At 47.4% G+C, this 13,713-nt stretch overlaps 1 protein-coding gene across 2 annotated transcripts in view; it reads left to right on the top strand.

Moving 5' to 3' along the window:
- EYA2 (EYA transcriptional coactivator and phosphatase 2) overlaps positions 1–13,713 on the top strand; it is a 229,514-nt gene that overhangs the window by 71,469 nt on the left and 144,332 nt on the right. For both annotated transcript variants that reach the window (XM_054724363.1, XM_054724364.1), the window contains exons 2-3: positions 704–819; positions 9,648–9,693. In XM_054724363.1, the coding sequence (XP_054580338.1) occupies positions 714–819; positions 9,648–9,693 (152 nt within the window). In that variant the 5' untranslated portion in view covers positions 704–713. The remainder of the gene's footprint in view (positions 1–703; positions 820–9,647; positions 9,694–13,713) is intronic.

The raw sequence follows: 13,713 nt of genomic DNA, 5'->3' as shown, positions 1-13,713 counted from the left end.
GGCTCGCGAGCCACATGCGGCTCTTTGGCCCCTTGAGTGTGGCTCTTCCACAAAATACCATGGCCTGGGCGAGTCTATTTTGAAGAAGTGGCGTGAGAAGAAGTTTAAGTTTAAAAAATTTGGCTCTCAAAAGAAATTTCAATCATACTGTTGATATTTGGCTCTGTTGACTAAGGAGTTTGCCGACCACTGGACTAGAGGGACTTAAATATCAGTGATGCGTTCGGAGCCTTTCTCCATCTGAGCAGGTCACACCGTGGAATACCATATCCGTTTCCCCTCTTAACTACAGTCCACTCGGACTTCTCCCCACGCCTCTGGCTTTGAGGAATCTAAATTCAAACACTCTCTCCCTACCATTTCTCCCTTCCTCTCCCGAGAAGTCTCCCTGGCTCACTCCAGCTCATTCACATGACATTTGAAAGAGACCAAGCTATAATTTTTCAAATGGCAAAATATAGTAGGAAGGAGGGGAAAGTTTTAATCAAGTGGGCGTATTCTCCCGAGGGGAGCAAGTACTTCATTTCAGTGCCTCATTTCCCTCTGATGAAAAGTTCAGTGAATTTTTATTATGTAGAATTTATAAGACGGCTGGGTTTAGGTAATCAGCTTTCATATTTATACTCTTAGGGAAAGAAAGAGAAATCATTAGTAAGCATGCATAATTGATGAATAAATTACATTTCCCTTTGTTTTCTTTCAGGTACAAGGAAATGCTAGAACTAGTGCTCTCACCCAGTCTTACTGTAAACAGCACCTGTGTGGGTAAACTGAAGCTCACTGCTGACGCCGATGTCCGGACTCTGAGTGGCGCAGAAGGTAGGCCTCCTGGCATGAGCTGTGGTGGGCCCGAGGTGGGCCCTGCCCACCCGGCGGAATATAGTAAGGGGCTATCGGACTTAGACACCCATCCTTTCGAAAGGACTTAGACACCCATCCTTTCGAAAGTACCATCTTTATAACAATTTCTCCTCCGGTCGTTTAGATTGTTGCCTCTGGACCCAAAACTTTAGCGTACGTTGCTGACAATTCTGTCTAGTCATTGGCGGGGAAAGTGTGCTCGTTCGTGCTCTGAACTTCCTGTCTTGGTCTCCAATTCCAAGAATTGCTGACACCTCCCCAGATGTAGCCAGTTTCGGGTGTGTTCCAGGGCCGGCCTGGTCTCCGCTCTGTCCCTCCGCGCCCTCCTGCCCTCGTGGCATCCAAGCAGGCGTCTTGTCTAAAGGGGGTTGGTGTTGGGACAAGAACCCGTCCACCTTTTGCTTTCAGGTCGGGTTGAAGTCAAGGAAGCCGAGGAGAGTTACGCTGTTTTTAAAATTATTGGCAAATGATGCAGCCAGACGAGTTTTCACTAGAACAATTCCAGCTATTGTTTGCTTGTTTGGGATCTGTCAGCCTTCCTGGCAGGGCTGGAGTTAACAAAAGGCATTAAGCTATTCTGTTTACCATTGGGCTTAACCCTTTATCGGGCCAGCTGTGGGATTCGCTGCCTGCACTCAGGGACCCCCCGGCTGTCTCTCCTTCACCATCTGGGTTTGATGCCAGCTCCTGGGGCACAAATGCTATGTAACTGTCGTGGAAAAGCAGATGTGTCTCTAGTTGTAATGTAACGTCACAAGGAATTTGCTTTTAAGCAACTCCAGGCTTCTGGGAGTCATTATTGATGTCACCAAGATGATGACATTTCCTTTCCATGCCGGTGATGAAGCTGGAACAACCCTCCTCTGAGTGCCACCAACAGGGGCTGGGCTCCCAGGCCCAAACCGCAGGGCAGAGAACACCACCTCGCTCTCCCTGGCACTTAGGAGCGTGCGTGTAAAGCCCTTGGGCTCTTACAGAATTTGAGAAGATGTATTGAGCCCCATTCGAAGTTAGTCATCCTTTTCTTTCTATGGAGAGAGGCACAAGTTAAGACCGTCTTCATGTCAGAGCCAGCAGAGATGGGACAAGGCATAGGCTGCGAGTAAGGAAGACCCAAGTCTGAGTCCCAGCTCTACTGCCAACCCACCCGATGGTCTTGGACAAATTATTGAGCTTTTCTGTGCCTCAGTTTTCTCAATTTTCTGTCAAATGGGAGCATAATCATGACCCACTTCACAGGGTGCTTACTGCAAGATTAAATGAAGTAATATTATACAAAGTGCCTGGCCCTGCTTGGGGGCGTGGTATAATGGCTTAACTTATTATTCCATCGTCATTGTCCTCTGACTCCAATAATCGCAGTTCGTTCAAAGCCACGGTTGCAGGTTGCAAACTGGCAGCTCACCGCCCAGGCTGACCTTCAGGCATGCTTTTTTTTTTTTTTTTTTTTTACACCGTGTTTTAAATAAAAGTTCTAAAAATTGGGGCAGTTCAGATGAAAATCTGGATTTCCAGTTTCTCTTGAAATGCTGGCTGCCACAGTGGGAGCCTGGGGCAGTTGTCCCACAGGTGAGTCCCTACCTGGTGTCTTTAACTTTTGTGAGCACAGACTCTGTGCTCAGAGCAATGTAAATCGATTAATTCTCCTCCTCTTCTGTCACCATTGGAGCGAACACTGGGCCGTGTGCCCGACGTTAATGTCTGAACGCACTCAGTCCCCACAACTCTGAGAGGTGGAGGCTTACTAACCTCCCTTTACACAAGAGGGAACTGCAGCACGGGGCCGTTATGCAGCTTGGTCAGAGGGCGCAGCTTAGCGACGGCCACAATGGAACCTGGGTAGTCTGACTCCGAAGTCCGTTCCGTCAGGAGTACACTGACTGTTTCTCAGGTAATAGCACTCTCCTGTTAGGCTAGGATCCTGCAAAGCCTAGCCTTTCCAGGTGCAGGCGCTGAGGCATGGTAAAGTTAAGTAACCAGCTTAAAGTCGCACCGGTAGTGGCAGGGCCAGGAATCAAACCCAGGCCCTTCGGCGCCAGAGTCCCCACTTCTTCACTCAGTCATTGATTTATTATTTTTTTTGCTCTTATGATCAGTGCTGCCGGGGTGTCCCATGCAGGCTGCTGTTTGCACAAGTGCACGGTTTCTCAGGAAGACGCTGAGAGGTGGATCTGCAGCCTCACAGGGCTCCCTGCCCCTTCCGTTCCGCATTACCAACGCCCCCTTATCCAGCATCGCCTCTGCTTCCTGAGTCCCTCCACAGACACAGTTGGTAGTTTCTCTCTCTCTCTTCTTTTTTTTTATTTTATATTTTTATTGATTTCAGAAAGGAAGGGAGAGGGGAAAGAGAGATAGAAACATCAATGATGAGAGGGAATCATTGATCGCTGCCTCCTACACACCCCCTACTGGGGGTTGAGCCCACAACCCCAGGCATGTGCCCTTGACTGGAATCGAACCCAGGACCCTCTATCCACTGAGCCAAACCAGCTAGGGCGGTAGTTTCTCTTTTGTTCCTTTACTTCTCTAATCACATAGTCAACAGGTTGTTTGATGCACCTATTGAGTACGAGGCACTAGGACTGGTGGGGATCTAATCCTGCCTACTGCCCACCTTCAGGGGTGACCATCTCTCTGCTCCCAGGGGTCCCTGCACATCACGTCCTACAGGGTGTGGGCTCAGCCCGGCCACCTGTGTATCCCAGCCCTGCCCTCAGCTCACTGTGTGAACCTGGGCAAATGTCTACCCCATTCTGAGGCTCAGCCACCTGTCTAGATAATGAAAGTTTGTTCAGTAAATTGTCCCCAAATGCCTGCCATGGATCAGGGCCTGGAATAAGTTCTGGGAATATAGTAGTGAACAAGACAGACAAGTCCCTGCTCCCAGAGCTTATGTTCTAGTGAAGGGGCAGGTACTGAATTTTTAAACAAATAAGGGGTTTCAGATGGTGGTGGTTTCTGTGGAAGGTAAAGCTGGACTGTGGTAGAGAGTGGCCTGCAGGTGGGCCGGTGGTTAGAAAGGCTTCTCGTGATGTTAAAGGCTTTGCAGAATGCTGGCCGCTTAGAAAACACTCAGCAGAGATGAGCTGTGTCGCCCCCTCTTTAATGTGCAGAGGATCACCTGGGGCCCTTGTGGAACCGCAGATTCTGCTCCAGCCCAAGAGTCTGCATTTCTAACAAGCTCCCAGGTGACGCCTACGCGCTGGTCCACCCGCCCTCTGAGTACCGAGGTGCCAGCTGGGGGTTCTCAAACCCTCTTGTGTATCAGATCACCTTGGAAGCTCTGTTAGCACACAGATCAAAGAGCCCCACCCCTACCATTTCTGATTCTGTAAAGGTTTGGGCGGGGACTCTGGAATGTGCATTTCTAACAAGTCCCAGGTAAGCTGATGCTGCTGGTCCAGTGACCAAACTCTAAGGACCAGGCTCCAGTGCTGGTTTTAAATCTGGCTGCACATTGGAGTCTCTTGGAAAGTAAAAATAATAATAATAATAATAATAATTAATGCTAATGTCCAGATCCCACCCTCAGAGAGTCTAATTGGTCAGAAGTGTCACCTAGACAATAGGATTTTTTAAAGCTCTCCGAATGAGTTTATTGTGCACCCAGGGTTGGGAACTGTTGTTCTAGATGCTGAATTCCTCCAAGACAAAGACAATTTTTAATTTATACGTATGTATTTACATTTCTGTTCCAAATGAGTACATAGCTCAGTGCCTGGCTCATGGTAGATGCCCCAAAATTATTTATGGGTGGGGGGGTGCATAGATAGATGAGTGGAAGATGGTGGATGGGTGGATGGATGGATTGATGGATGGAGGGATGGGCAGGTGGATGGATGGGCAGTTGGATGAATACAGAGCAGCCTTGAGGAATCACAGATAACTTCAGGTTGATATTGGCTTTGAACCCTTAGTAAAGTTTCCTTTACTTCCCCAACCTCATTTTCCAGGTGTGTAAAGTACAGATAATATAACTTCCTCATTGGATTGTTGTGGGAATAAAAGAGATAAGAGCCATGCAATCCTTTAGCACAGTGCCTGACCTGTTGGAACCACTCGAGAAATATTAGCTATCCTTCATTACCATTCAAGGGAAAATTGGATTTGAATCGTATCCTATCTTCTGGAAGGAGGGCGGCGGGGAAGTTACAGAACTAAGAAAGCAAAGTTGAATAGAGAAAATTTTTTCTTTTAAAATGCAGATACAGCCCAGTCAGTGTGGCTCAGTGGTTGAGTGTTGACCTATGACCAGGAGATCATGGTTCGATTCCCGGTCAGGGCACATGCCCGGGTTGCGGGCTCCATCTCCAGTGAGGGGCATGCAGGAGACAGCCAATCAATGATTCTTTCTCATCATTGATGTTTCTCTCTCTCTCTCCCTTCCTTTCTGAAATCGATAAAAATATATTTTTTAAAAATGCAGATACATTTTGCAAAAGCCAAGGCTATAATCCCTTTAAGTGTTTCCTTGGAGAGGCGAAACCACCACCCTATGGAACAAGCTGGGCTGTCATCTTCTCTCAGACTTCCTGCAACTCAACTCCTCTGCCCTGGGCCTGGCAAGGTCTGATTGTGAGTTTCAGTCTCACCGGTTCCAGCCTGGGGCTGGCAGGCTTTGTGCATTCCACCCAAGCCCGATTGAGCTGCTCAGAGCTTTGCACAGGTCCTCACCTGGGCAGCCACAGGTCACCTTCCCCTTTCCCATCTCTATCTCAGCTGGCTTCCTGGGTGAGTTGGCACCCAGAATGACCCGTGCTGGCACAGAACAGAATTAGTTCAGTGTTAAGGAAATTACCAATCCCCTCTTCTTTAAAAAGGGCACTGAGTATTATGAATTACCTAATGCCCTCCATGGGTAAAGGACTTTCACTTACGGTGGCATCTCACAAACTTCACACGTTCTCAAGCCACTTTCTCTGCCATATATTCATACTGTCACTTGCTTACTCATTTTTCTTTATAACAACTCCCTTTCAATAAATTCATTTTAAAAGGATGACTTAAGGCCAGTTCCAGAAATGAAAAGTTACAACTCTGATAGACTTGTTATGATTCTCATACTCATTAAAATAAGACTGTGATGATTTAAATAGAAAAAGGTGTATATGCATAGCCCCTCAAATCCCCACACTCTGGGATACTCTGGCTTCATGCCTTTCAGTCCTCAGGAACAGCCCCGAGATGGACAGATGACTTCTTCACTGTCCCATGGTCACTCAATGCGAGTCAAAGTTGGGGTGCTCACTTCTGAACTCCTAATACAGTGCTCCCTCCTACTGTCCCTGTCCCTGGTCCGGGAGCAGTTTATACCACCCTCATGAGGGAAATGAGCTGATACAGTTATAGACACGCACCTTTTATGGCAAAGACCTACTTCCGAACATCTCACTAGAAATTATCTCATCTCTCGGAGATCAGTTAGAAGCAGCCCCTGGGGGCCAGTTAGACATCTTAATAGTGGTTGCTGCTTTCAGAATCATTAGCTTCTTAATCCTCCCAGTGAGAAGTAAAAAAAAAAAAAAAAAGTGTGAACATTCAAATTGGGCTCCTGGATTTAAATGGCTTAAGTGAGGGCCCCAGGAGACTGGAAAGCTAATAATAGCTGCTGCATGTTGAGCAGTTACCATTTGGTAGGTACGTGCCTGTGTAATCTTTGCAGCAGCTGTGCGGGAGTGAGATGTTGCCCCATTTTGCAGATGTAGAAACCGAGGCTGAGAGAGAAGGTCACAGGCATAAAGGCACGCAGTTTTATTGAAGCAGAATAGGATTTGAATTTGGATCCGACCCCTTCTTGCCCACATGCTTTCTTCAGAAGGAATATTAAGTTAACAAATGCTGAGATTTGGATTGCAGATCTAGCCCACAGTAGGTGCATAATAAACATTTGTTGAGTGCATGAATGAATGAACAGTGTGGGCAAGTTACTTCACACAATCACATACACACACAGTCACACATAAGTGTGCACTTACACACACAGACCCCAGATTTAGTTTCCTCATATTAAAGTGGGATCTTGACTTTGCTCATTTATATTACCTTCTTGGTCCCAATATGCATTTGAGTTTGTAACTTCAGGAATGGAGATTTATTTTTATTAACCCAGAATTGTGATACCTTTTTGTAATTTGCAGTTCTTTATTAGCTCATGGTCTAGACCAGTGGTCGGCAAACTCATTAGTCAACAGAGCCAAATATCAACAGTACAACGATTGAAATTTCTTTTGAGAGCCAAATTTTTTAAATTTAAACTTCTTCTAATGCCACTTCTTCAAAATAGACTCGCCCAGGCCGAAAACTGACTTCTGCGCATGGGCCACAAAGTTTCAATCGCACTGCACGTGGTATTTTGTGGAAGAGCCACACTCAAGGGGCCAAAGAGCCTCATGTGGCTCATGAGCCGCAGTTTGCCGACCACTCGTCTAGACTCTTCTACTGAGAGTGTGGCTCCTGGGCCTGCTGTGTCGGCAGCACCTGGGAGCTTCCTTGCCCTGCAGACCCGGAGTCTGCATTTTAGCAAGACCCCCTGGGGCTGCCAGGGTGGGGATGGGAGAGGGTTACACAGCAGGAGAGGGAGGAAGGCAGATCTCTCTACAGTTCAGCGGAACAGAGGAAGCCGAGTGAGGGGAACATGCAAATCATGGCAGAACGGTTGTGGGGCAAAGACTCTCGCTTCAGATTTATTGGCTGCCACGTTGATCCCAGCCCATAGGAATGTTTTCATAGATTCAGGTTTCTATGAATATTTACATATTTATTAAAGAAAACATATTAAAAATGTTTAATTCAGTAACTTATGTACCTAACACACTCAAATCATAGGCTTTTACCAATAATGAGACTGTGGATGCTGCAGAATGAGACAGTTCATTCTCTGGTCCTGGGGGAGGATGAGGAAGGAGATGTGGGAGGCCCTGCCCAGAGCAGTAAACCCGGAGTAGGGAAATTAGCATTGAATGAGCACCTACTGTGCGCGAGGAGCTTCCCTTGATATTAGCCTGCTCCAACTTTTCTTTTAATAGACACATAGTAAGAAATCTGTTTTTGACACTGCCATTCTGTACACACACACACACACACACACACACACACAACATTTTCATGTCTATAGCTGGAACAAAAGCTTCACACATTTCCTTATTACTATGAGTATTCCACACTGATATTGTCTCTTTTATTCTTTAATTCTAGTTGTAGCTCTCTAAATGGACTTCAGGACCCCACCCTCACCCCAGTGGTTTTTAACTCATAATTTAACTCATCTGGTGATTAGGATAAATGACCTGGCAGTGAAATAACCCTTGGGTTCAAGTCCCAGGTCCCATGCCCATAGGTTGTTTGGCTTGATTTGCATGTTCCCCTCACTCCCCAGTTCCTCCATCTGTACACTGGGGAGAATGCCATTGCCTGCCTTGTACTGTGTGAGGACTAAATGAGATCATGCATACAGGTAGTGAACTCGGGGCCTGGCATGTAGTGAGCTTCTCAGTGGGTGAGAGCTGCTCTTAGTATGCTGACCATCACTGTGGGCTGCAGTGTCCTGGTTGCAAAGACCGACTCCAGAGCCAGACCACCCAGGTTCAGATCACAGATCTGCACCGTATGACCTGTGTGGCCTTGGGTGAGTAACTCCCTGTGCCTCCAGGTCTTCATCTGTAACAGGAGGATGTGACTCGAACCCTGCTCATGGGGTGATGATGAGGATTAAAATAATTAATCCAGATAACGTATTTAGAGGAGCGCTCGGCACATCACAAGACCTGGGTTGATGATGGATATCATCGTGACCTTCTCATTTAATTCTCACACATCCTTGTGAGATAAAGATTTCCCCCCGTTTCACAGGAGGAACTGAGGTCCAGAGACTCTAGGCAGCCTGCCCAAAGTCTCTGCTACTCGTGGTAGAGTTGGAATTGCCGGTTGGTCTTCTAGCCTCCAGCTCAGGGACTGGGAGAGGATCAGGCCCAGGCTCAGAGCCACTGCCCTACACACCAAAGAGTGTGCATTGGCAGGTTGGGGCCATCAGTAGACATGAGATCTAGGATTTTCCAGGGCCTCACAGTGAGGACACTGAGTTGTGCTATGAAAGATGACATAGAGTTGAACTGTCCATTTGCAAAATTATCCTCTTGCAAACATCTCTCCTTGCTTAGTTCTAGCACCTTTCTGTCACCTCCTCTTATTGTCTCCCACTGATGGTTGTATGCTGTGTGCCCAGAGATATGGATGAGTCAGGAGCCCAGGCCACTGCCATCTCCCTGCTGCATACCCTCGCTGGAGCCTAGGAGATGATCCGAGAGCCTTCCCCTCAGTGCTGGGGCCAGCCCTACCTGAACCCCATGGGCTGAAACTGGGGAAGGAGGGGAGGAACATCAAAGTAATGTCACCGGAAGAAGGGAAATGGATATTGAGAGTCAGGAAACCAAGTTCAGGTCCCAGTTGTGCCGCTATCTAGTCATATGACCTGGTCAGGCACCTTCTTTCTGTCCCTGTGGCCTCAGTTTCTCCCTGTGCAATGGGTGGGAGGATGGATCCCCCGCTGATGTTTTGAGGTGCTGTCATTCTCTGTAGTCCTTCAATCAGTGCTGGAGACAGAGCTCTCCCAGAAGGGGCTTTCAAGGAGAGTGCTAAGATGTGCCTCCATGTAAGCTACTGTGGTTGAGAAAGTCCCAGGCAGCGACTCTCTAAGTTTCTCCCCACTTAAAGTGGCATCTGAAGCCACAACTGCTGTGGGACACCACTCTGGTCGCTAAAGTCCTTCCACTTTGTCTTTTCCCCCCCAGGCATCACCGCATCGGCCCTTCCACGTGTGTCCCAGCTCTTGGCAAGGTGAGTACCCTTGCCTTGGCTCTTTGCCTTGGCTCCTCACACCCTCTGCCTTTTTCTTTCTTGGAGGACAGATACCTAGAGCCAGACTCCCTGGGGAGGAATTGCAAGGCCAGCACTTACTAGCTGAGCGACCTTGAGCAAAGGACCCGCCTCCCCGGGCCTCAGTCTCACCATCTGGAAAAGAGGGACAGTCGTGATGCCTGTCCCATGAAATGAGCTAAAACGTAAAAAGCGCTTAGAAGGCGGCCCGGAACAGTGTTTTCAGTGTTGGCTGTTGTGGTTTTTTTTCATCTTTCTTTGTTCATTTTTCAGTTTTTCCTTTCTTTCTTCTCTCCTTTCCTATGCATAGACTCTTTCTCAATTCCTTCCTCCCTTCTTCCTTGTCTCTCTTTTTTCCTTTCCTCTTCTTTTCTCTCTCACTTCTTTCTCTCTCTCCCTCCTCTCTATGGGCTTCTCTCTCTCTCCCTCTCTATTTCTCTCTCTCTCTCCTTCCCTCTAACCCCCCCCCCATCCTTTTCTCTTTCCTTTCCTCTCTCCCTCCCTCACCCTCCTTCCTTTTATCCTTTCTGCTCCAACATTCACCCAACATGTTTCGGTACCAAATCACACACACAGCCCAGGAGTCTTGGAGGTCCCTGCCTCGGAAGGCTTCCAATCCAGTGGGTAGACGGGCCAGTAAATCAGAAACCTCAACACTGCATGCCGGCCGCAGAAACGCTCCACGGGAGATGTGTGCTGGGCAGAGGGAGCTCAGGGAGGGACCACAGCTTACCAGGGCCCTCAGTGACCTGCCCTGGGGAGCCCCCTGGGTTTGGCCTGTGGACGGCCAGCAACTCCTTATCTGGAACGCGCTCCTCCCTTGACAACCCTGGAGAAGCTATTTCTAAGGAGCATCTCTCCCTGCAGATGTTTTGGGGGTTGTTAGTAGCAACCGAGGTCTGTTAAATCTTCCTAGCTTATTTTCTGGCCTCAGGATTAGAGAGCTCCCTCATCTTTTCTCCGGGTTTTCATTTCAGCCCCAGTTTAATCCGAGTGGGGTAAATTGGTTTTGATGGGAAGCAGGAGTTGATCATCTCAGATTTCCACTTTCTAATTCTAAGGACAGCTGTCCATTGGGAACATTTCCGATAAGGTTCACTGCTAGGTCCCAACCAACTGGATGCATTTCCAGGCACCTCCCGGAAAGAAAATATTGGCTGGTCAAACGCCTTCTCGTATTGGTTCTGGCGTCTCCAGTTCAAATGAGTTTCTTATACATTTTGGAACCACTTCCCCAACCCTCTGTCACAGGAGTAATCAAAAAGAAAGGAAGACACGAGAACATCTTTTTATCATTCCATGAAGTATTGCATCCATCTCACACCTGCCATGAGGCTTCCTATGTAGGAGGGACTCTGGAACCAAACAGGTTTTCTTTAAAGTGATGTAACCAAAATAGAATTAGATACAGATTGGGGAATCTCATTAACATTTACTGGCAAGCATGCCGGTTAGAATAGTTAGATACGGGATGTCAAGTGCACATGGCTGTGGTGTCCAGGTGTGTAACTGAAGGGTGAAGGGGCATAGCGCAGTAATTAAGGCCATGGCCTCTGCCAGCAGGGTTCAAATTCTGTATCAGCTGTGGGTTCCTTTCGTACATTGCTTAGTCTCTCTTTGCCTGTTTTCTTACCTGGAAAATGGGGATATGATTCATCACTACCTCCAAGGGTTGTCACAGTTGTGAGGTTTAAATGAGCCAATTCACACAGTAATTCGGACAGTAGTGCCTGGCATGTGAAAGGCACGAGAATGGTTAGCTGTTTTCAGCATGAAGTGGTCCCAGGGGAGACTGTTGCTGACAGAGTGTGGTAGTTTGAAGAGGTGGCTGCTACTCAAATCCAGCTGATGGTGCTACACCAGAGTGCAGACTCAGCTTGTCGAAGCTTCTGCTTTGCAAGAGAAGTGGGTAATAAGGAGGAAGGGGAGAGAATCAAACCTCCTGGTTTTAAAATATTGGCAGTGAATTCAAATAAATAACTACTGGCCAAAGAAATTATATCCATGGATGCATGGACTGCACATGGCCCCTGGGCCACCCTCTTGCCCCCTTCCTGTTAGAACAGCCCACCTTGACTTTATTTATTGCTGCTTCAACAAAGTATTGAGAGGCAACAAAGTTTCATGGCTCCAAGTGTAACTGTGGGCTCTGGAGTCAGATTCCAGAGTTTAAGTTCTAGATTTCCCACTTTCTAGCTGTGACTTCAGGTCTCTGAGCTTCAGTTTTTTCTTCTCTAAAATAAGAGGTATAAGACCCCCACCCACACCCAGAGAGTTGATATGAGCATATGATGAGATTTCATGCACGCATTGGGCCTCAGTGACAATTTCTAGCCGTGGTAAGCACTCAGTAATTGGTAGTAGTCATTTTATTACAGACTAGAGGCCCATTGCACAAGATTCATGCAATAGGCCTTCCTTTCCCTGGCTGCCAGCACTGGTTTTCCTCTGGCACCTGGGACCCAGGCCTTCACTCTGGCCACCGCCTTCAGTCTTCACTCCAACTGGAGTGCCGCTCCTGTAGCTCCCTCCGCCCACCCCCCCCCCCACCCTCCTCCTCATAGCAGGCGTCCCACCCCGCCTGACCGCTCGGAGCCTGCATGCATGCTGCCCAGAGGCCTGGAGATGCTGGGGGGGGAGGGGGGGCGTGGCTGCCTCCATCTTTGTCAGGTTAATTTTCATACTCACTCCTGATTGGCTGGTGGGTGTCGTGAAGTGACTGTCGATTTGCATGTTTCTCTTTTATTAGTGTAGATGTCTCAGGAAGGAGCCCTTTAAACCCTAGCCCTTCATGGAACCTGTCACTCACCATGGAGTGCAGAATCCATTTGTGCTCTATGGTTGCAAGTAACAGAAATTGACTCCAGCTGATGTAAGCCCAAAGGGACTTTTTTTGAGGTTTCTGTACTCTTTTTTATTGAATTTATGGGGGTGACACTGGTTAATAAAATTACATAGGTTTCAGGTGTACAATTCTATAATACATCATCTGTATATTCTATTGTGTGTCCATGACCCCAAGTCATGTCTCCTCCTGTCACCATTTGTCCCCTTTACCCTCTTCTACCTCCCCCAACCCCTTTCCCTCTGGTAATCACCACACTCTTGTCTATGTCTATGAGGTTTGGTGGGGTTTCTTCACCATTTTTACCCAGTCCCCACAAACTCCCCCTCCCCTCTGACAGCTGTTCTCTGTATCTATGAGTCTGTTCCTATTTTGTTTGTTTATTTTGTTCATTAGTTTCCACATATAACTGGAATCATATGGTACTTGTCTTTCTCTGACTGGCTTATTTCACACAACATAATGCTCTCCAGGTCCATCCATGCTGTCACAAAAAAAGGTGAGATTTCCTTCTTTTTTACGGCTGAGTAGTATTCCAGTGTGTAAATGTGCCACAGCTTTTTTTATCCACTTATTTACTGATGGATATTTGGGCTGCTTCCAAATCTTGGCTATTGTAAATAATATTGCAATCAATATGGGAGTGCATATATTCTTTTTCGAATTAGTGCTTCAAGTTTCTTTAGAATCGCTGGGTCATAAGGCAGTTCCCTTTTTAATTTTTTTTTTTTTTTTTTTACTTTATATTTCTTTATTGATTAAGGTGTCACATATTTGTCCTCATCCCCCCATTCCCATCCCACCCCTCTCCCCACGCATGCCCCAATCCCCTGTTGAACTTAACCGTTGGATAGGCTTATATGCATGCACACAGGTCCTTTGGTTGAACTCTCCCCCTCCCCCCACCCTCCCCCTCCCCTCCCCTATCCTCCCTCTGAGGCCCGACAGTCCGATCGATGCCTCCTTGCTTCTGGTTCTGTTCTTGTTCCTCAGTCTATGTTGTTCATCATTTCCCCTAGATGAGCGAGATCATATGTCACTAGATATATACTAATAAGAACTAAATGTGAGACGAGCAATAATAGTTATGCTGACAGGCAAATGAATCAATCTGTAGCGAGCTTCCCCCTGTACCA

This window comes from Eptesicus fuscus, chromosome 12, assembly GCF_027574615.1.
Source record: "Eptesicus fuscus isolate TK198812 chromosome 12, DD_ASM_mEF_20220401, whole genome shotgun sequence".
NCBI classification, from domain to species: Eukaryota; Metazoa; Chordata; class Mammalia; order Chiroptera; family Vespertilionidae; genus Eptesicus; species Eptesicus fuscus.
The sequence above is the reverse complement of the archived record's forward strand: the minus strand, read 5'-3'. Positions and strand labels throughout refer to the sequence as shown.